The sequence below is a fragment of the Mobula hypostoma genome, chromosome 9 (assembly GCF_963921235.1).
Source record: "Mobula hypostoma chromosome 9, sMobHyp1.1, whole genome shotgun sequence".
Classification (NCBI taxonomy): Eukaryota; Metazoa; Chordata; class Chondrichthyes; order Myliobatiformes; family Myliobatidae; genus Mobula; species Mobula hypostoma.
Window position 1 is genome coordinate 69172987 of NC_086105.1, and position 24194 is coordinate 69197180.

Sequence of the window (24194 nt, forward strand, 5' to 3'; positions counted from 1 at the left end):
CTCATTGGAAAATGGAGTCACCTCTTTCTCCCTTATTAGGAGGGAGAGAGAGCCGGCAGCATGTCGAGTCATTGGGTGAACAATGTAGTCTTTGGGGTAACTGCAAGTCTGTGTTTTTGCTATTGCTTTGCTCATGCTTGAGTGCGGGTAGCCGGTGCACTTTATTTTTACCAGTGGGGGGAGGGGGATTGTTGCTTCCCGCCGTTTACGTGAGGAAGGGAGGGGAGCTGGAGGAGGGGACTTCGGGGTTCTAACATTTAACTGTCATTCATTCTTGGGGCACTCCTCTGTTTCCGTGGATGGTTGCAAAGAAAAAGCATTTCAGGATGTATATTGTATACATTTCCCTGACATTAAATTGTACCTTTGTACCTTTGTACGAGTCTGATCAGCAGCTACAGGAAAAGTTTGATGGAGATTATTGCTGCTAAAGGAGATTCTACCAGTTACTAAACACAAGGGCTCACATACTTTTTCCAGCCTGGACTGTGAATGATTAAACAATGTGTTCAATAAAGATGTGAAAAGCATGATTATTATTATTATTATTATTATTATGGATTCGAAGAAGGAAGTCTGAGAGACAGAGCGGGAGTGCGGAGGAAGACATTTTTGAAATTTTCCGGTTTTTTTTCTCCAACGGCGTTCTGAGAGGCGGGACTGCGCAGGCGTGTGACGTCGGGCAGTGCAGCGTGGCAGATTTAAACGGAACAGAGCCTCATACAGCTGGCAGTGGAGATTGCGGGTGGCGGAGTGAGCCGGGAACAGAGTGAAGATTTAAGGGCTTCGGCTCAACGGGCTTAGGCGGAAACGGGCGAGGCGAGGAAGGTTTGGTATCCATTTTCTGCTGTTATTTGAGGAGAGGGGCAGTATGAGTGTGAGGGCAGTTTGTTGTTCTCGGTGTCGGATGTGGGAGGCCCTGGAGTCTCCAAGCCTCCCGGACGTCTACATCTGCGCCAAGTGCATCAAGATGCAGCTCCTAAGGGACCGCGTTACGGAACTGGAGCTGTAGCTCGATGACCTTCGTCTGGTCAGGGAGAGTGAAGAGTTGATAGAGAGGAGTTACAGGCAGGTGGTCACATCGGGGCCACGGGAGGCAGACAAGTGGGTCATGGTTAGGAGGGGGAAGGGGAAGAGTCAGGTAATAGAGAGTACCCCGGTGGCTGTGCCCCTTAACAATAGGTACTCCTGTTTGAGTACTGTTGGGGGGGACAGCTTACCCGGGGGAAGCGACAGTGGCCGTGCCTCCGGCACAGAGTCTGGCCCTGTAGCTCAGAAGGGTAGGGAAAGGAAGAGGAGGGCAGTTGTGATAGGGGACTCGATAGTAAGGGGGTCAGATAGGCGATTCTGTGGACGCAGTCCAGAGACCCGGATGGTAGTTTGCCTCCCTGGTGCCAGGGTCCGGGATATTTCTGATCGTGTTCAAGATATCCTGAAGTGGGAGGGTGAGGAGCCAGAGGTCATGGTACATATAGGTACCAATGACATAGGTAGGAAAAGGGAAGAGGTCCTGAAAGGAGAATATAGGGAGCTAGGAAGAGAGTTGAGAAAAAGGACTGCAAAGGTAGTAATCTCAGGATTACTGCCTGTGCCACGCGACAGTGAGATTAGGAATGCGATGAGGTGGAGGATAAATGCGTGGCTGAGGGATTGGAGCAGGAGGCAGGGATTCAAGTTTTTGGATCATTGGAACCTCTTTTGGCGCAGGCGTGACCTGTACAAAACGGACGGGTTACACTTGAATCCAAGGGGGACCAATATCCTGGCAGGGAGATTAGCGAGGGCTACTGAGGTGACTTTAAACTAGAATGGTTGGGGGGTGGGAATCAAATTAAAGAGGCTAGGCGAGAGGAGGTTAGTTCACAACAGGGGGATGGGAACCAGTGCAGAGAGACAGAGGGGTGTAAAGTGAGGGTAGAAGCAAAAAGTAGTAAGGTGAAAAGTAAAAGTGGCAGGCCGACAAATCCAGGGCAAGCATCAAAAAGGGCCACTTTTCAACATAATTGTATAAGGGCTAAGAGAGTTGTAAAAGAGCGCCTGAAGGCTTTGTGTGTCAATGCAAGGAACATTCGTAACAAGGTGGATGAATTGAAAGTGCAGATTGTTATTAATGATTATGATATAGTTGGGATCACAGAGACATGGCTCCAGGGTGACCAAGGATGGGAGCTCAACGTTCAGGGATATTCAATATTCAGGAGGGATAGACATGAAAGAAAAGGAGGTGGGGTGGCGTTGCTGGTTAAAGATGAGATTAACGCAATAGAAAGGAAGGACATAAGCCAGGAAGATGTGGAATCGATATGGGTAGAGCTGCATAACACTAAGGGGCAGAAAACGCTGGTGGGAGTTGTGTACAGGCCACCTAACAGTAGTAGTGAGGTCGGAGATGGTATTAAACAGGAAATTAGAAATGTGCGCAATAAAGGAACAGCAGTTATAATGGGTGACTTCAATCTACATGTAGATTGGGTGGACCAAATTGGTAAAGGTGCTGAGGAAGAGGATTTCTTGGGATGTATGCGGGATGGTTTTTTGAACCAACATGTCGAGGAACCAACTAGAGAGCAGGCTATTCTAGACTGGGTTTTGAGCAATGAGGAAGGGTTAATTAGCAATCTTGTCGTGAGAGGCCCCTTGGGTGAGAGTGACCATAATATGGTGGAATTCTTCATTAAGATGGAGAGTGACATAGTTAATTCAGAAACAAAGGTTCTGAACTTAAAGAGGGGTAACTTTGAAGGTATGAGACGTGAATTAGCTAAGATAGACTGGCAAATGACACTTAAGGGATTGACGGTGGATATGCAATGGCAAGCATTTAAAGATTGCATGGATGAACTACAACAATTGTTCATCCCAGTTTGGCAAAAGAATGAATCAAGGAAGGTAGTGCACCCGTGGCTGACAAGAGAAATTAGGGATAGTATCAATTCCAAAGAAGAAGCATACAAATTAGCCTGAGAAAGTGGCTCACCTGAGGACTGGGAGAAATTCAGAGTTCAGCAGAGGAGGACAAAGGGCTTAATTAGGAACGGGAAAAAAGATTATGAGAGAAAACTGGCAGGGAATATAAAAACTGACCTTAAAAGCTTTTATAGATATGTAAAAAGGAAAAGACTGGTAAAGACAAATGTAGGTCCCCTACAGACAGAAACAGGTGAATTGATTATGGGGAGCAAGGACATGGCAGACCAATTGAATAATTACTTTGGTTCTGTCTTCACTAAGGAGGACATAAATAATCTTCCAGAAATAGTAGGGGACAGAGGGTCCAGTGAGATGGAGGAACTGAGCGAAATACATGTTAGTAGGGAAGTGGTGTTAGGTAAATTGAAGGGATTAAAGGCAGATAAATCCCCAGGGCCAGATGGTCCGCATCCCAGAGTGCTTAAGGAAGTAGCCCAAGAAAAAGTGGATGCATTAGTGATAATTTTTCAAAACTTGTTAGATTCTGGACTAGTTCCTGAGGATTGGAGGGTGGCTAATGTAACCCCACTTTTTAAAAAAGGAGGGAGAGAGAAACCGGGGAATTATAGACTGGTTGCCTAACGTCGGTGGTGGGGAAACTGCTGGAGTCAGTTATCAAAGATGTGATAACAGCACATTTGGAAAGTGGTGAAATCATCGGACAAAGTCAGCATGGATTTGTGAAAGGAAAATCATGTCTGACGAATCTCATAGAATTTTTTGAGGATGTAACTAGTAGAGTGGATAGGGGAGAACCAGTGGATGTGGTATATTTGGATTTTCAAAAGGCTTTTGACAAGGTCCCACACAGGAGATTAGTGTGCAAACTTAAAGCACATGGTATTGGGGGTAAGGTATTGATGTGGATAGAGAATTGGTTAGCAGACAGGAAGCAAAGAGTGGGAATAAACGGGACCTTTTCAGAATGGCAGGCAGTGACTAGTGGGGTACCGCAAGGCTCAGTGCTGGGACCCCAGTTGTTTACAATATATATTAATGACTTGGATAAGGGAATTAAATGTAGCATCTCCAAGTTTGCGGATGACACGAAGCTGGGCGGCAGTGTTAGCTGTGAGGAGGATGCTAAGACGATGCAGGGTGACTTGGATAGGTTGGGTGAGTGGGCAAATTCATGACAAATGCAATTTAATGTGGATAAATGTGAAGTTATTCACTTTGGTGACAAAAATAGGAAAACAGATTATTATCTGAATGGTGGCCGATTAGGAAAAAGGGAGGTGCAACGAGACCTGGGTGTCATTATACACCAGTCATTGAAAGTGGGCATGCAGGTACAGCAGGCGGTGAAAAAGGCGAATGGTATGCTGGCATTTATAGCGAGAGGATTCGAGTACAGGAGCAGGGAGGTACTACTGCAGTTGTACAAGGCCTTGGTGAGACCACACCTAGAGTATTGGGTGCAGTTTTGGTCCCCTAATCTGAGGAAAGACATCCTTGCCATAGAGGGAGTACAAAGAAGGTTCACCAGATTGATTCCTGGGATGGCAGGACTTTCATATGAAGAAAGACTAGATGAACTAGGCTTGTACTCGTTGGAATTTAGAAGATTGAGGAGGGATCTGATTGAAATGTATAAAATCCTACAGGAATTGGACAGGCTAGATGCAGGAAGATTGTTCCCAATGTTGGGGAAGTCCAGAACGAGGGGTCACAGTTTGAGGATAAGGGGGAAGCCTTTTAGGACTGAGATTAGGGAAAACTTCTTCACACAGAGCGTGGTGAATCTGTGGAATTCTCTGCCACAGGAAACAGTTGAGGCCAGTTCACTGGCTATATTTATGAGGGAGTTAGATATGGCCCTTGTGGCTACGGGGATCAGGGGGTATGGAGGGAAGGCTGGTGCAGGGTTCTGAGTTGGATGATCAGCCATGATCATAATAAATGGTGGTGCAGGCTCGAAGGGCCAAATGGCCTACTCCTGCACCTATTTTCTATGTTTCTATGTTTCTATTAGTTTAGGCAGATTGTGTTTGTCTATTATTGTGATTTAGATGAAGATCAGACCACATTTTACGAACATATAATGCAGAAAACCAAGTAATTGTAAAGGATTCACAAACTTTTTACTTGCAACTGTACTCCATCGGGATATCCGTAAGCCTCCTTCACTCCAGGGAACACAAGCCCAGCCCATCCAATTACTTCCCATAAATGAAACCCTCCAATCTGGGCAATGTCCTGCTGAATCCTTTATGCATACTCTCCAATGCCAGCAGTGTGGCAAACAGAACTGCAAATAATGTCTATTTCTTTCAATTAAGTTTGTGATCTAGAATGTCGAGATCCTCACAGATCACTTCAAAAGCCATAGAACCAGAACCATCTTCATAGTTCCAAAGGTTTTGGGTTCGGATGTAGATATCATTGTCCCAAAGCAGGACAAAAGAGGCAGAATAAGGAGCAGTATACAGATTCACCTGGAAAGGAAAATGGTTAAGAAAAACACCATCTTAATGGAGTGGGCTTTAGCTTTACTTAAATAACAGAAACATCCTTTATGCCCTGGCCAATACCCTTCCCTCTGTCAATTCCTCTAAAGCAGATTATCAGAGCATCAAGGACCTGGACCTGCGGCAGTTTGCCTACTGCCACTACTGGATGCAATCTCACTGGCTCTCCACTTGGCTTTGCAGCACCTGGACAACAGGCTACTATTTATTAATTACAGCTCAGCACTTAACACCATCATCCCCTCAGTACTAATTAACAAGCTTCAAAACTTGGCCTCTGTTCCTCCCTCTGCAACTGAATCTTCTACTTCCTCAATCAAGAGACCGCAGTCAGTATGGATCAGTATAAACATCTCCTTGCGATGATCAACACAGACACACCTCAAGGATGTATGCTTAGCCCACTGTTCTACTCTCTCTGCACTCATGACTGTGTGGCGAGGCACAGCTCCAACGCCATCTATGATTTCTCCACTGACATCACTGTTGTCAGCAGAATCTCAGATGGCAGCAAACAGGAGCGAGGGAGATCAGCTGATTGATGGGCGTTGCAACAACAACCCTGCTCTCAATGTCAGCAAGACCATGGAATTGATTATTGACTTCAAGAAGGGGAAGTTGTAAGAACACACATCAGTCTTCGTTGAGGGATTCGTGGTGGAAAGGGTCAGCAGCTTTATGTTCCTGGGTGTCAGCAATGCAGGGGATTTATCCTGGGCCTATTGATGCAAGTGCAAATAAGGCACTCTAGTGCAATGCACTGTCAAGGCAGGTGTAGAGGCAAGTACATTAGGGAAATTTATGAGACTCTTAGATAGGCACATGGATGAAAGAAAAATTGAGGGCTATGTAGAAGGGAAGAGCTAGATTGATCTCAGAGCAGGTTAAAAGATTGGCACAACATCATGGGCGGAAAGGCCTGTACTGTGCTGTATTGTTCTGTTCTTGTTAACTTGTATCTGTTGATAGCACACCAGGTTCTAGGTCAGAAGGCAATAGGCGTGGGTGCCCAAAACCAGATCCACAGGGAAGAGATAGTAATTATCCACAATATCATCCCTGCTATACAAAATTAAGCAGAAGTCCAAACTGCCCAAGTGCAAGTAATTTAAGATCCCATGGCACCATATGAACAGGACGATGTTTTTTCTCAATTTTATGGTGACCCTGGTTGCTCAACCATTTCATGATTATTTGGCAGTCTTTGCTGGCAGTGAACGGCTGCTGTGTTTATTGCACCTCGATCGCAGCAACTCACAATATATTGCAAGTACTAGCAAATGAGAAATAAATTCATGCATTATTCAGCAAGTTCTTTCAGTAACAGGATAATAAGATAGAATGGTGTAATCATATTTAATTATAAAAGCTGATGAAATAAAAGTTAAGAGATCCTAGATATTGGATATTGCAGAACATAATGGAAATCCTTCAAGAGATTGTGTGTTGGAAAAGAGCTTCCATGAAGCCTGTCTTACAAAGGGCAAAGCTCAATCATACACCAGTTTCATTTGACAGGTAGTAATAAACCAGAATTTCTTATTCTGTGATGATTCACCTTACTCGAGTTGAGAGATTACAATAATTTATTACAGCCACAGAAGTGATTTCACTCTAAATTATGAGCTTAATCCCACTACCCAAACTCCGTGACACTGAGCCAAAGTCTTCAAGTCTCACTTCTCAAGATTCCTGAGTACACTTGCACTCTGTTACAAGCCTGTGTGTCACTTTTACCTCCTTTCCCTCTTCACCATTTTTCCCTCCCCCTTCCCTCTTCTTCTGTTCCCCACTCTGGCCCATTATCTCTTCTCAGCTGCCAATCACCTCACCTGATGCCCCTTCTTTCCTTTCTCCCATGGTCCACTCTCCCCTGCAAATTCCTTTCCCTTTCAGTGACTGTTTATTCATTTCCATAGATGCTGCCTGACCTGCTGAGTTCCTCCAGCATCAGCAGAATTTCTTGTGTTTGCAATCTTACGTTAGTTTTAGTTCAATTTCATTAGATCACTGATGTTCTATCAAGTTGAGCCTCACAAAATATTGCATGCTTTCCTGCACACAAGAGGTTTTGCTACTTCCTCACCCTACGTTTAATTCCACTATCTACATTTCCTTTATTGGAAGTCCACAAATTGGTGTACTTGGAGAATCAGCCTGGAGAAGTCATTCTATCTGATATTTCACAATTTAATATGCAGAGATTTTTGATGGCACATTTTGGGTTAACCACTGTTTAGAAGGGCTGTTGAATGGGCCTCATTTATCTGAAGACAGTTTGGGAATTAATTCTGGCTTGGTGAAGCCAAGGCAGCTATTCTTCAACCCTTTGCAGAATTTTTTCAGTCCACAGGCTGTTTCAAGAAGTTCATTAAAGAGCACCCCGGATCCTCGGAGCAGGTTGAAACATCACGTGTGGCCAGTTTTTATGTTTGAACACTGAGGAAAGTTGTTTCATTTGGCTATATTCGTGTATGGTTGAATGTTAATTAAACTTGAAGCTTAAAGTGAGCTTTACAGAACACCAACTTGGTTCCCTCAACAGGTCTGATTAAGTATGTCGCTTCCACAGATTGTGCCACACATCAACTGAATTCTGCTGATCCAGAGGAGGACATGCAGATTTGAGTACAAGTGCATGCATTGTGAAAACAGAAAATGCAGACTTGCTGCTTGCTCCAGGATACAAACTAATGTAAATTGCAACAAATGGGTCCTGTCAGTTGCAGGAAAATATCTATTTCCATCTGAGCTAACAAAACTTGTGTCTGCAATATTTGAAGAATCCTGTTTCTGATTTGCTATCCTCAATACTAAGGTAGAAGGAGATGAGCTATTAACTTCAAACTCTGTGCATAATCACTCAGAGTTGAACTGCACGTGCATGTAACAAGAGCTGTATAACTCATCCCTTCTACCTTGAGCCACAAACTTATCAATCACCCCTGCTGTGGACCACTTTCTGGAGGTCCAAGACACCGACTTCTACAAAGAAGGGATCCATATGCTCCACAACCACTGGACTAAGTGTGTAAATGTAGGAGGGGACTATGTTGAAAAATAAACGTGCTAGGTTTTCTAAAATTGACTCCTTCTACCTTAGGCCATGAACTTATCAATCACCCCTCGTAGATAGAGTGGACAGAGTATATATTTCCCAGAGTTGAAACGTCTTAATACCAAAAGATCAAAAGACGCAAGCATTCTGCAGGTTGCTCGGGATTGGAAAATGGACGTGGACTTGGGAAAAAAAAGCTTGTGTTTCCCCCAGACATTGCGGCTACAACACTTGGGCCAGACATGGTCCTGTGGCCCACAACAGCCAAGCTGGCATATGTTGTGGAACTGACAGTACCATGGGAAGATGGTGTTGAAGAAGCTTATGAGAGGAAAAAGACCAGGTAATCTGAGCTGGCAACTGAAGCTGCCCAGAATGGCTGGAAGACCAAGATTTTCCCTGTCGAAGTGGGATGTAGGGGATTCGTTGCTACATCTACGACCAGTCTATTGAAGAAGATGGGGGTGAAGGGTCACTTCCTCCAACAAGCAATCAAGTCCTTGTCAAACACAGCAGAAGAAAGCAGCAATTGGATTTGGATTAAAAGGAAAGACAACAACTGGGCTGCAAGATGAAGACAGAAGGGTATGGAACTGAGGGGGGTGTATCTGGGATGCCAGGTAGCACCGTTGAGCCCTCTGGAGACGTTGTGGGCTTATCAACGAAACATCAAAGAAGGAGGGTGCCCACCTGATGACCCCGATGACGTACCTACCCTCCCTCCTTGTCACCACTCCAAGCACACTGCCAACATCGAGAGTGCCAACTTACCATAGGGATTGAAACATCAAGCCCTAGTAGCTCTACTACTATCTACAGAGGGCATGTATTGAAGGTGAGAAGGGGTATGTTCAAGAGGGATTCGAGGGGCAAGTTGTTTTTATTCTGAGGGTCATAGATGCCTAGAATGCATTGCCTGGTATGGTGGTAGAGGCAAATACATGAGAAGCTTTTAAGAAATGTTTGGATAGGCACATGGATGTAAGAAAGATGTCAGGATATGGACATGGTGAAGGTAGGAGGGATTAGTGTTTAGGTGTTTTTGATTTGCTTTTTAGCTGGTTTAGCGCAACATTTTGGGCCAAATGGCCTGTTCCTGTACTGTACTCTTCTATGTTCTATGTATATTACCTGAGAGCTAATCTGCCCCAAAAATTGCTGGCCAACTTTTATCACTGTGCAATACAGAGCATACTCACATACAGATTGACACTGTGCTACTCTAGCTGCAACAAGACAGATCACAAAGAACTCCAATGGGTGATTAGATTGCTCAGCATATCACTGGGACCTGAAGACAACTTACAACTCGCTTGGTGTGCTTGTAAGATCATTAGAGACCAATGCCATTCCAGGAACTATCTGTTCAATCTCTGGCCATCTGGTAGGAGATAAGAAAAGTTTAGCCAAGACAGTGAGACTGAAAAACAGCTTCTTCCCGAGGGCTTGTTGTGCAGCTGGATAATGCTACACCCCGGCTTGTCAATGGCCTTTGAGTGTTACGGACTATCAAAGTCACTTTTTGTATGTAAACATGGGAATTTTTTTCTTATTTTTATTAAGCCATACTGCATGCATTGTAAATATCTGCTTTGTACGGACTGGAGTAGAACTGCAATCTTTTTGTCCTGAGCAATGACAATAAAGTTCTGTTCTATTCTATTCACTTTTAACTTTGCTCTTGTGTGTAAATTTATTACATCAACTGCACTCTCGGTTCAACTGTTCGTATTCTGGTTTGTGAGAATCAGTATAAGATCACAAGACATAGGAGCAGAATTAGACCATGTGGCCCATCGAGTCTGCCCCACCATTTCACCATGGCTTATCCATTTTTCCTCTCAGCCTGCCTTCCCCCCGTATCACTCCATACCCTGACCAATCAAAAATTAATCAACCTCTGCCTTAAATATACATAGAGACCTGGCCTCCACTGCTGCTTGTGGCAATGAATTCCACAGATTCACCACCCCCTGGCTGAAGAAATTCCTCCTCGACTCTGTCCTAAAAGGATGCATCTCTATTCTGAGGCTGTGCCCTCTGGTCTTAGACTCTCCCACCATAGGTAACATCCTCTCGACAGTCACTCTATCAAAGCCTTTCACCATTCAATGAGGACTCCCCTCATTCTTCTGAATTCTAGTGAGTACAGGCCTAGAGCTCTTCATATGACAAGCTGTTCAATCCCAGAATAATCTTCACCAACCTCCTTTGAATGCTGTCCAGTTTCAGACTACACTTTCTAAAATAAGGGGCCCAAAACTGCTCACAATACTCCAACTGAGTGCATTATAAAGTCTCAATATTGCATCTTTACTTTTATCTTCTAGTCTTTTTGAAATGAATTCTAACATTGTAATTGCCTTCCTCACCACAGCCTCAACCTGCAAATTCACCTTTAGGGAATCCTGCATAATGACTCCCAAGTCCTTCTGTACCTCAGTTTTTAGGATTTTTTCCCAATTTAGAAAATAGTCTACCCTTTATTTCTTCTACAAAAGTGCATGACCACACACTTCCTGACACTTCTTCTATAGCCTATTTTCTCAAAATTACCCGCATTTCTACCTATCTTCATATCAGTATACTTACTGAATAAAGGATAATGCTTAGCACAATTAGTCTAATTGCATTTTAGTCAAAAAGCCAATTGTGCAGAAATAGTTCTACAGTAACACCTGTGGGCTTTTCTACTCAGCAGTAAAGGAAATGTCCAATTAGTGCTTGCACCAGTAATCGTTCATCCATCATCATCAAAATACTAAGCATTACACTGACTAAATAAAAAATATCCTAATGATATCTATCATTAAAAATAAACATTTTCTCCAAAACAATTGAACAGTAAACAATGAAATGTGTCATTTGCATCAAAAACCCCAAGTACCACCATGCTTCCAGTGCCAACAAAGCAGGCCCACAACTTGCTAATCTTAACCTGTACATCCTTGGAATGTGCGAACCCATGCAGTCACAGGGAGAACGTACAAACTCCTTACAGGCAGTGGCGGCAAATGAATCTTGATCTTCCAATCGCTGACGCTGTAAAGTGTTATTCTGACTATCACACTACTGTCCCACCCACTATACAACCATGGCAGCTATGCGGAGACTGATGCTTTAGTTACCATTTTCCAAAATTTACAAAAGCCATTTAACTTAGTCTTTGGGGTGCAGAAGGAAATCAGAGCACCTAGGACGTGGAGCCGAGACACACACCCATTTGTGAGCATACTTCTATAAGAGAGGAGGTGGGGTGGGGTTGGATGAAGGGATGTAGAATAATCTAAATTTGCTGATGAGATAAAGTGAGACAGCAGTATGGCATATGAAAAGGATGTGGAGGCATATCAGGGATACAGACCAGTTAAGTGAATAGGTACGGACATGCCAGATAGAAAATAACGTGGGGAAAAAGTGAGGTAAATTATTTTGGTAAAATAAAAAAAGGCAGAGTATTTTTTTAAAATGACGAAAGATTGAAAGGTGTCAGAGTGCAAAGAGATCTTCAACATCGATCACTGAAAATAAACGTGCAATTAGAAAAAAAAATGGGAAGGTAATAGTATGTTGGTTTTCATTGTGAAAGGATTTGATTATTAGAATCATAGGACCCGGACGAGATGACATCTGGGTGCCAGTAAAAACAACTTGTGGTGGGAAGACTGCAGCGAAGGTACATCAGATTGATTCCTGGATAACAATTTCATTTTGTGGAGAATGGCCCCATGGCATAATTTCAAATAAGCTAGCTTCAGTGTTCCTAACTGATGTTCATCTTGCAATCAGCATTGCTGAAACTTCATTATCTGATCATTATTGCATTGTTGTCTATAGAAGCTGGAGAGCATGAATTGAAAGTCAACGTTCCTACCTTCCCTGTGAGTGCACTATAAAAATATTTCACTGGCTACATTTTCACCAAGGACCCCCCCACCAACCAAAACCAATTTCTTGCTGTTGTCATCAGGAGGATGGTATATGAGCCTCAGGACACACAGCAGCAGGTTCAGGAACAGTGATTACCCTTGTTACGAGAATACACATAAAATTAAGATGTTTGCTGGCCTGGGCTAGCATCAGTGGCATCAGCAGTTGGTCTGCCACCTGCCCTCAGGGGAAGGAGAGATAAGGAACAATGGAGCAGCGTCTGGAGATGTGTAATGAAGGGATGTGGGAGAGAGAGCTGTCTGGAGCGGCTCCCCCCTTTGGGCCCTGAACTGTTTGAGGTGGTGGACGGGCGATACCCCAGCGGGGGGATAGGAGGGGACAGGTTCGCTAAGACAGACACACACGCCACCCGAGGTAACGAGACCCTGGAAGCGGTGCGCTTCTCACGAGTGGGTGAGAAGTACCAGACAACGACAAGGGTGGAAAGGTACGATCAGCGGGAACCCGGTGTGTGTCCGCCCTTGCCTGGGTGCCGGGTTCACTGCAGAGGATCGACCGCATCTGGAGGAGGGGTCACAGTCGGTGACCTCAGGTGACATCACCAAGGACCCGCCCAAATGCTGTTTGTGAGCCATCTCGCTGGTCTGTGAGTGAAGCAGTGTTCTGAATGATCAGTTGTTCCTATTCTGTCTCTCTTCCCCCACCTTGTCCATCGCCATGGCAACGATTACTGCGAACTGAACTACAAACTGGACTGAACTTTGAGTCATTTTGAAATTGGTCATTTACCCCTAGACAACGATAGAGCTTGATTGATGCTGTTATCTTAATTCTGTGCACATGTGTGGTTATCATTGTTGAATTGTTGCATTTATTATCCTTTCGATTACTGTGTTGCTTGTTTCTTTAATAAAACTTTCTTAGTTCTAGTACTCCAGACTCCAACTGAGTGATCCATTTCTGCTGGTTTGGCAACCCAGTTACGGGGTACGTAACACCCTTCAGCCACCAGACTCCTGAACTAGAGTGGATAACTTCACTCACCTCGACACTGAACTGATTCCACAACCAATGGGCTCACATTCAAAGATCTCTGCAGCTCATGTTTTTGGTATTATTTATCTGTCTGTCTATTATGTGATTTTTGTATTACACTGTCTTCTTTTCCACACTGGGTGTTTACCAGTCATTGTTGGTGTGTAATTTTAAAAAAAAATTGATTCTATTGTATTTCTTTGTTTTACTGTGAAATCCCGCAATAAAATGAATCTCAGGGTAGGATAGGTATATGATGACATATACATACTTCGATAACCAATTTACTTTGAAGTTTGAATATTTTGAGAGATGATACTCGAAGAGTTTTTCCAAACTAATAATGGTTTAGAAACTACCTTCAGATCTTTCAGTTTTCCAAGCACCTTCTCCCCAGTAATGGCAACTTCACACACTCCTGCCCCCTGCCACTCTCAAACTTCTGAAACTACTGACACACTGCTAGTGACTGATGCAAAATACTTAATACAATTTCTCCGCCATTTCCTTGTCCCCATTACTACCTCTCCAGCATCATTTTCCAGCAGTCCAAAATCTATTCTATATACATACCTCTCCCTATCTTTGGCTTTTATACTGATTGAGTTCTTTCTCAGTCAAGGTTGCATCATCCTGCCTTTAGAATACTACTACTTCTTTGGGATGTATCTACCCTGCACCTTCTGAATCACTCCCACAAATTCTGGCCATTGCTGCTCTGCTGTCTGCCAGTGCTCCCTTCCAATCAAGTCTGGCCAGCTCCTCTCTCAAGCCTCTGCAATTCCCTTTACTCCACTGTAATACTGATACACCTAACTTTCCAAACTGCAGGGTGAAATCTATCATATTATGACGGCTGACCCCCTAAGGGGTACTTTACCTTAAACTCTCTAATCAATTCTGGTTCATTGCACAACACCCAGTCCAGAATCGCGGATCCCATAGTGGGCTCAACCATAAGCTGCTCTAAAAAGCCATCTGATAGGCTTTCTACATATTCCCCATTTTGGGATCCAGCACCAACCTGATTTTCTCAATCTACCTGCAATCCACAGGCAGATGGGGCTCATCAGCCGTGGCTGGCAGCTCACCTTGGAGAAGGAAAACTCTGATCTCAAACCTCCACTGCCTTGCGGCTATACCCACTCATGAGGAAAGCTTCGGGAGTAAACCCTGAGGGGAAAAGCCAGAGCCGGAGTCCCTAAGGTAGTCCTACATTGACTTCAGGTTGACAGGCAACTCCTGCGATGCTGCTGATACCAAACTGTATCAATCTCTGCCACTCCTTTGGGTTCATCAGATGCGTGAAGAGGGGGAGCTTACTACATGGGCAACAGCTTGCTCTCCATATCGTACTGTCCAGGCTTGAGTATCTAGATAGCTAGGACACAATATCTATGGTCAGCTCTGAGCGATAGAGGCCCATGGCATGATACATGTACCTGCATTTTGAAATCCCCCATGACTATTGTAACACTGCCTTTTTGGCATGAATTTTCTATCTCCTATTGTAATTTGGAGACCATATCTTTACTGCTGTTTGGAAGTCTGTATATAACTCCCAAAAGGGTTATTTTTACCCTTGCAGTTTCTTAGCTCTACCCACAGGATTTCTACATCCTACGATCCTATGTCACCTCTTTCTAATGATTTAATTTAATTTTTTACCAACAACTTCCCCTCTGCCTACCTGCCTGCCCTTTTGATATGACGTCAAGATCCCAGCTATAATCTTCTTTCAGCCACGATTCAGTATGCTCACAACGTCAAACATGCCAATATGTAACCGTGCTACAAGTTCAGCTGCCTTATTCTGTATACTGTGTTCATTCCAATAAAACTTCCAGTATTGTATTCATTACCTTTTAGATTTTTGCAATTCAACTCATCTTGCTGACTGCAATTTTGCCCTATCATCAGCCTCTCCTTGCTAGTAGTCTCAATACACTGCCTCTGTTTATAAACCAACTAACCCATCCTCAGCCCTATCATTCCAGTTCCCATCCTGCTATCAAATCAGTCTAAACCTTCCCAAACAGCTGTAGCAAACCTGCCCGCAAGGATATTGGACCCCCTGGCTTCAGGTGTAACTGTCCTTTTTGCACAGGTCATACCTTCCCCAGAAGAGATACCGATGATCCAGAAACCTACAGCCCTGCCCCCTGTACCAGTTCCTGAGCCATGCATTCACCTGCCGAATCATTCTACTCTTACTGTCACTGGCACATTGGTAACCAACAGATTACTACCCTGGAGCTCCTGCTTTTCAGCTTTCTACCTAGCATCCTAAAGTATCTCCTCAGGACCTCCTCACCTTTCCTACCCATGTCATTGGTGCCAATATGCTCACCCTCCTCCTTTAGAATGATATGACATAGAAACATAGAAAATAGGTGCAGGAGTAGGCCATTCGGCCCTTCGAGCCTGCACCGCCATTTATTATGATCATGGCTGATCATCCAACTCAGAACCCCGCCCCAGCCTTCCCTCCATACCCCCTGACCCCCGTAGCCACAAGGGCCATATCTAACTCCCTCTTAAATATAGCCAATGAACTGGCCTCAACTGTTTCCCGTGGCAGAGAATTCCACAGATTCACCACTCTCTGTGTGAAGAAGTTTTTCCTAATCTCGGTCCTAAAAGGCTTCCCCTTTATCCTCAAACTGTGACCCCTCATTCTGGACTTCCCCAACATCGGGAACAATCTTCCTGCATCTAGCCTGTCCAATCCCTTTAGGATTTTATACGTTTCAATTAGATCCCCCCCCAATCTTCTAAATTCCAATGAGTACAAGCCCAGTTCATCCAGTCTTTCTTCATATGAAAGTCCTGCCATCCCAGGAATCAATCTGGTGAACCTTCTTTGTACTCCCTCTAAGGCAAGAATGTCTTTCCTCAGATTAGGGGACCAAAACTGCACACAATACTCCAAGATATCCCTAACCCTGGCAACATACCATCCAGGTGTCTCTATCGCACCCACAGAATCTCATCTCTATTCCTCTGACTATGGAATCTCCCATCACCACTGCAGTCCACTTCACCTCTGTTCACTTCTGAGCCTCATCGCCAGACTCAGTGTCAGAGGATGAGGTTGAGGTTGAGGTTGAGGTTTCAGGGTACTTGGAGGAGCATGATAAAATAGGCCAAAGTCAACAAGGTTTCCTTAAGGAAAAACCTTGCCTGACAAACGTTCTATTTTTTTTTGGCGTGTGTATGCATGCGTGTGTGTGCGTCTGTATCAGCGTGCATGCGCGATATTGGCGGGACAATGTCTTTTTCATGCTTTTACAAGGCACGTAGCGAGAGGGAGAGAGACTGTGTGACGCACCACCCCTCACACAGACATTTCGCAGTAATTTTTCCCTTTATTTTATGAGGTCGAGTTGGGATCTCGACACTCAACCCGGCACGGATGGAAAGCGTACTCGGGAGCGGACCCGACTGGGTTCGAACCCGGGAACCTCCGTTCCAGAGTACGACGCTGATGTCATTGCGCCACCAGCCAGCCCAAGTATTCTATATTCTAAGGAATAAAGTGCTAACCTATACAACCATTCCCTGTAACTCAGGTCCTTTAGCCCTAGCAACATCCTTGTAAAGTTTCTCCACACTATTTCAATCTTGTGATCGCTGTCTTGGAGGCTGATGTCACCACATTCCTCAAGAGGATGCCAGCCCTGACTAAGCACTGAAATCTGAGCCAAGCAACTGCCTAGAGTGTTTAAGGCCATCTTTGATGGTCTGCGGTCTCCATTTGCTTCAAAAAGGCAGTCAAGAAGAGCAGAGTTGACTCACATCCAGAGAAATGAAGTGCTTCAAGAGGTTGCTTATAGCTAGAATTAACTCCTGCCTGAGCAAGGAGCTGGACCTACTATAATGTGTCTGCCGTCACAACAAATCCATAACAATCGCAATTTCACTGGCTCTCCACTCTGCTTAGACAACAGCAATGAATATATCAGGCTGCTGTTTATCAATCAGATTTGTGTTCAATACCACTGGATACAGTAGATTCCAGTCAATTGAGACACATCAGGACCAGTACATTTTGGCCCAATTAAATAGCTGCCCCAATTATCTGAAGTTTCATGGAAACAGATTAAAAGGTAACAAATTACGTATTTAAATGTAATACAGAACAAATGAGAGCATTGCCGATACCACTGCAGTACTACAAATCTGTGTATTAGTTCCTAATAGTTATCAATGGAGGAATTCTTCTGACTGTAAATGAACAAAATTAGTGGGCACCTATTGCAGATAATGGACTGCCTTCATACAATCCGGTCAATAATGCATCCTCCAAATCTTCCTTTTTATTACAACATTCAAGGTGATTGCTGATGTTAGTTTCAAACTTGCTGAATTGGTGAGATAGTTTCATTTTCATTCCAAGCTGTTTCTGGCATCTTCAAGCCTGAATGCTTGAAACCTCAATAAGCAAAACAGCTCTGAATTGTCTTCTGGATTATTTCCCGCCAATTATCAGTGACAAAAATCACACTGTTTCAACACAAACACATGCAACTGATGCTATTTAAAAACTGTTCCCTCAAAGCTCGGTTTTGTGCCATTTTTCTTTAAAAACATCGTTCCAAAGTGTTACTCTCACCACGTTGTTGTACACACTTTAAACTCAACTAAGTGACCACAATCTTACGCAAGCAACAACTAAGTTGAATATCTGTACTTGGAGTCACCTGGTGCCCAGGAAAAAGTTGCTAGTTTCTGTTTGCATTTCAATATCTCCGTTCTCTCCTTCAGAGCAAGTCCCAATGTAAACAAGCCCTTCTTTCTCTAAGTATTTAAACTATCAAAGCCAACTGTGACTGCAGCAATAAGCAAATAGCTATGTTGCTTAGACTGCAGGAAGCTTGAGAAAATATGTAGAACTATTCAAGTTATCTTGCAAATTTTCATTGGTGGTGGGCATACCTGAAGGGTGGTTGAAGCAGAGTTCATTACCGGGACAGGTCACGGTTGAATGAAGGAAAGCTGGCACAAAACTTGTGTCCCCCTTCCGTGCGATCCTGAAATCTGGCCTTACTGCATTAGACACTGGAGTGACACCACTGAAATTGCTCCAGATCCACTTGAAGGCAGACCAAGGTCAGTGTCAACAGCCTTCACTTTGAGAAAAGTCAGTTTTGATCACACATCTAGCACTAAACTCCTGATACTGGCTCTTTTCTCCAAGCTCTTTCAGGGGAAAAGGTTGCAAGGCATTCAGAGGGAAAGTTTCAAGGATGCATTTTTGACTTTTTCCCTATGTAAAGATTACATTTAAGAGTAAATCAACAGGCATTAAAACACTTTCACTATTAAAAAGAAAATTCAATCTTTCTGGGTCCTGATCAACTATCCTAAGGAAGAGTTCATGGCTAACAACTTGGTGAGCAGTTGCTTTCTTTCTTTTTACAAAGGCACAGATGGCTATCCAGCTTTCAGGCTGGAAGATGGATTTTCCCTGGTTACTAACCAGGAGGGTAACATGAACCTTATAAAGAAATGATATAGAGTAGCTGTGACAGTTAAGGGCATCAGATTTCAATCCTGATGTCCTTTATAAGGAGTCTGCATGTCCTCCCCATGAAATGCATGGGTTTCCTCCAGGTGCTCTCGTTTCCTCCCACAGTCCAAAGACGTAGCAGCTAGTAGGTTAATCAGTCATTGTAAATTATTCCGTGATTAGGCAAGGGTTAAATTGGACAGAACGGCCCAAAGGGCCTGTTCCGCGCTGTATCTCTAAATACGCAGGATATCCCTTCCTCAAAAGAGCTGAAAGTCAACAACTGGGGACGGACTGGGACTGCACACATTCAGAATTGTCTGGCTAAGGTTGTTCTTCCTCATCTCTGCTCTAGAGAGATGTCATTCTCTCTTGATACTGTCTTTCACTATTGGAAGCATCCTCTTCACGCCCACTCTATCCAGACTTCTCGGTATCAGTAGATTTCAATGAGAAACCTCCCCGTTCTTCTGAAGTCCTGAGTTCACAGGTTCAGAGGCATTAAATGCTACTTATCCAGGATCATTCTCCTGAAGGCTTAGACTGTTTTCCATGAAAAGGTTGAAGGGAGATTTGCTCAAATAAAAATGATGGGAGGTCTGAGAAAATAGTGGAAAGCAGATAATGGGTCCAGGACTAGAGATCACAGCTACAAAACAGAACTTGTTGGAACAGGAAAAAATTGTTTTACTCAATACCTGAAGGAAATCTGGAATGCACTACACGTAGACATTGTGGAGACAGATTCCACTGGGCGGTCTACAGGAGGGAGCTGGATATATGGCTTATTCCTCTCCATAGATACTGCCTGACTTGCTGATTATTCCTCTCCATAGATACCGCCTGACTTGCTGATTATTCCTCTCCATAGATACTGCCTGACTTGCTGAGTTTCTCCAGCATTTTGCGAATTTGCTCAAGATTCCCAGCATCTGCTGAATTTCGTGTTTGTGATGCAATGCAACTCTCTTTAAAAGCTATACTAGTATACAATGCCAAAATTAGTCATAAGCTTCCATGATGAAGAAATCACCACCAGATTTTCCATTTATATTTTTTAAAAGCTAAGCACATCAGAGATTGAAAATCAGAATTAAATCAAAGTTCAGTCAACATTCAGCAAGTCTACGAACACTTCCCTCATTGTTCTGCACTATTTGTTTTAGGAGTTTACAATAATGCTCATGACTTTGCATTGTATTGCTGCTGCAAAACAAAATTTCACACCATATAATTCAGTGCTAATAAAGTTGTTTGTGATTCTGAAGGCAGGCAGCACATAGAGAAATAATATGACCTGTTGCATATTACCAGTATTTTCAGTTTTTACTCTTGCACTCAGGAAGAATCACTCTGCCATTTCACCCGATTGGGGGCGGTGGTGTGCGAATGCCCAATTGACCATTAAAAGCCCTGAAATGGCCCGACAAGTCAGACAGTTAGGCATGAGCACAACATGCTACTGTTTCCAGCACTGCACTGATCCTAAATATGTACCAGTTTTAAAAAGACTGCATTTTACAGCCTCTGTCATAACCTCTAGTCAAAGTGCATACATCAAACAAAGCACAGGCATTTCTGAAACATTGGAGATGCAGAAATTATGCAGTAACGTTCACGTTGTTTTCTTACTTTTGATTGTTATTTCAGGATCCGAAGATTGTCAATGAAATGCGTGCCATGGTCTTACAAGTATAAACTTCAGATCAATTGAAATATTGACTCTGACTGCTCATTTACATCATACAGAGACCCCACTAGAATCAGTAAATTGTAGGAAAGACAGAGGACATTTAACCTGATACTTAAGTATCTGCCTCTGGAACTGGTTTCACAGCAGCACAATCACATAAATCAAAGTACAAACATTTGTAGGAACAATATAAACACACACTGTTTACTGCCTTATGCAGAACAAATTGTCTTTTGTAAATAATCCAGGATCAACTTTATTTCCCATATACATTTACGTGTATTAGGAATCTGTAGGAATCTGCTGTGGTGTGCTGGGCAGGGTGTGACATTCAATGTTCAACACACAAAAAATAAAGAATTATATAATGATATGAAAATAAAGTTCGAAGTATGGATATGGAACAAAAAGTACGTATGTATCAGCATGTATTCACAATGTAAACGTTTTTAAATGGTGTAAAGTGCTTGCAGTGCAGTGACAGGGGTAACAGATGGGGGGGGGTTGGCATGAAGGTGGGGACCAACTAGAATGGTTGATTAGATCGGTGACGGTAACTGAATCCGGTTCACTGATGCTGTAAAGCGTTATGCTACCGAACAATGTGAGTATGCTCTTTACAATGACAAATTTGCACTGGGGAACTTTGTAGAACTTGAGACTAGTAATGAAAACGATAAAGTATTTGGTTCTGCAGGTTGTAATGTGCTATTATGGCCTTAGTCTGGCACTTAATATTAATAAAGTCAAACTCCAGCCATGGAATTGTTCCTTCTCAAGAATACAACTCATCTTTTTATCTAAAGTGTGCTAGAATATCTTCAAAATGATAAATTATTCTAACTGTCTCAAGCGCCATTTAAATCCCTCTAAGAATCAAGCAATGGGGTAACTGAGATGTTATTGGTTTGTAGTAAGCACCCTTCAATAACTTGCTGGGTAGAGAGGTATTAAGGGAAGCTGAACCAGTAATTTCTATACAAATTACAATACAAGCACTTGGAAACAGAGCACTTCTCCTTTGTAAACAACAGGAATTCTGCAGATGCTGGAAATTCAAGCAACATACATCAAAGTTGCTGGTGAACGCAGCAGGCCAGGCAGCATCTATAGGAAGAGGCGCAGTCGACGTCTGGGTCCTGACGAAGGGTCTCGGCCTGAAACGTCGACTGCGCCTCTTCCTATAGATGCTGCCTGGCCTGCTGCGTTCACCAGCAACTTTGATGTATGTTACTTCTCCTTTGTATTAGACGTGAAAAGGTGCAAGTAGCAGAAGCCACTTCACATCCACAAACACAAAAAGGAACAATTCACAGTGGTGATACCATTGTTTTTTTTTCTTTCACATAGCTTGGAACAAAGGTGGCAGTAACCACACTCTGGCAAGTAGGAGTTTACGAAGGACTTCCAGCATTGACTGACAGAGTTTCACTTGATTGTGCTCCTCTGAAGCTAGAGGTCCTCTTCCAAGGACAGGTACTAAATTCTCGCTCCATGCCACAGATGCTGCTTGATCTGCTGAGATCCTCCAGCAAAGTCTTGCTTGTGGTCACAGCAGAGTCTTGTGCAACTGTGCCCTCCCTTTCCCAATGTCTAGGCTTTGGTGGAGGGACCCCTTCCTCTGTCTGATGTGGAGCGGGGGTGGGGGGGAGAGGAGGTGCTTTCACCCTCCGACCCCGTTTCAGTGCAGGGATCTGCCTCTTTCCCTGCTGCTGCCGCCAAGCACCCAGTCCTGGGACAGAGATCCCAGAAACCTAAGTCAATTCCTCGCCACATAACGGCCCACTCTGATCCCAAGATCCCTGCCTCATGCTGAGACCAACGCATGACATCACCCTCTCCCTCTCAACCCGCCACTCCACCTCTCCCTCACCCCGCAACCTGACCCCTAACCCTTCTCTACACCTGACCTGACCCTTCCCTCCTCTCCTCCACCCTCCCCTGACCTTTCACCCTGTCAATCCGCCATTCCCAAACTCTCCCACGTCCCACCCTGACTCCTCCCCATCACCCTGATCCCCCTTCCTCCCCTACCCCCATGACCCCTCCCCTACCCCCGATCCCTCCCCTCCCCCACCACTCTGACCCCCTCCCTGACACTCTCAACCTGCTCTCCTGACCCTCCCCCGATCTCTCACTCCACTCCCACCCCTTGATTCTGAGCCACCCACACCCCAGCCCCCTCCCTGCTCCCGACCCCCGCTCCCTCACCTCTTTGACGGGAGGAAACTTCTTCCGACACTCCAACGACAGGCTCCGCAAGTCGCTCTGCATGTTCTCCAGCAGCTTCTTCACGGCCTCGGGTGATGAGGTGGTCATCTTTCCCCTCCGCAGGATGCAGTTGTCCTGCCGCCACCCCCCCGGACTCCGGCGCTCCCCTCCCGGGCTGACTTAAGCTGCAAAACCTGAGGCCGCGGCGCCCACCGCCCTCACGCCCACAAACCCGCGCGCCTCCGACACGTCAGCCGGACTTCCGTAAACACAGGCCGAATGGGAAGTGATGTCGGCACCAGCAGCGGCCAGTCGCCGGCAGCACCCTCTAGTGTACGGGAGGTTACAGTGCGGGCTGGTGCCCTCTGCCTCGCCTCCTGTCGGTCGGAGGTCGTCGAGGCGCCATCCTGCAGCTGAAGCGCCCCCCTGTGGTCTTTTGGGGTTACAACTCGTGTTATCCCAAAGTGTCGACGCGATATCATTGAACAGTTAGGGCTACAGAGCAATATTTATGTAAATCTCCAGAAAACCACAATACAAACACCAATCCAACAGTTCCTAGCAACTGAGAAGTGAATGTGCTTGGGTATGCCCGTACTTTAGGTTTTACCTGCATGAGCTGAGATAAAATAAAATTACTAAGAAAAAGCAGACATAAAAATGTAATCACAAAGAAGGCACACTATGCTCCATTAGGAGTTTGAAGAAGTTTGGTACGTCTAGCAAATTTCTACAGATGTATGGTGGAAGTCATTCTGACTGGCTGCATCACTGTCTGGTGTGGAGGTACCAACACACAGAGTACTAGGCTTCATCGAGGAACAAGCCTTCTCACCACCAAGGACGTCTTCCAAACGTGGCTCCTCAAGAAGGCAGCATCCATCATTCAGAGCCCTCACCATCTGGGACCTGCCCTCCTCTCATCACTGCTGTCGGTGAGGAGGTACGGGAGCCTGGAGGCCCAGATTCAATATTTTGTGAACAGTTTCTTCCCTTCTGCTGTCTGATTTCTGAATGGTCTGTGAACCCATGAACACTCCCTCACTATTCCTCTTTTGCACTAATAAATTATTATAACTTATATGAACTTGTTATGCCTGCACTGTGCTGCCACCGCGAAACAACAAAAGTTCATGCCCTATGTCAGTGACAGCAACACACACAAAATGCTGGAGGAACTCAGCAGGCCAGGCAGCATCTATGGAAAGGAGTCAACAGTTGATATTTCAGGCTGACACCCTTCAGCAGGACTGGAGAAAAAAGGATGAGGTGTAGATTTAAAAGGTGGGGGGAGGGGAGAGGAGAGATAAGGTGAGAATGGGAAATGGTAAAGGAAGGGCCCCTTTTCCCTCT

At 44.4% G+C, this 24194-nt stretch overlaps 1 protein-coding gene across 4 annotated transcripts in view; it reads right to left on the minus strand.

Annotated features, from left to right (window-relative positions):
* Positions 1-23100, minus strand: part of mon2 (MON2 homolog, regulator of endosome-to-Golgi trafficking) — a 169299-nt gene extending 146199 nt beyond the window's left edge. For 2 of the 4 annotated variants that reach the window (XM_063058481.1, XM_063058480.1), the window contains exon 1: positions 22842-23100. In XM_063058481.1, the coding sequence (XP_062914551.1) occupies positions 22842-22949 (108 nt within the window). In that variant the 5' untranslated portion in view covers positions 22950-23100. The remainder of the gene's footprint in view (positions 1-22841) is intronic. The other 2 variants (XM_063058483.1, XM_063058484.1) reach the window with 1 other exon arrangement.
* Positions 23101-24194: the final 1094 nt, after the last annotated feature.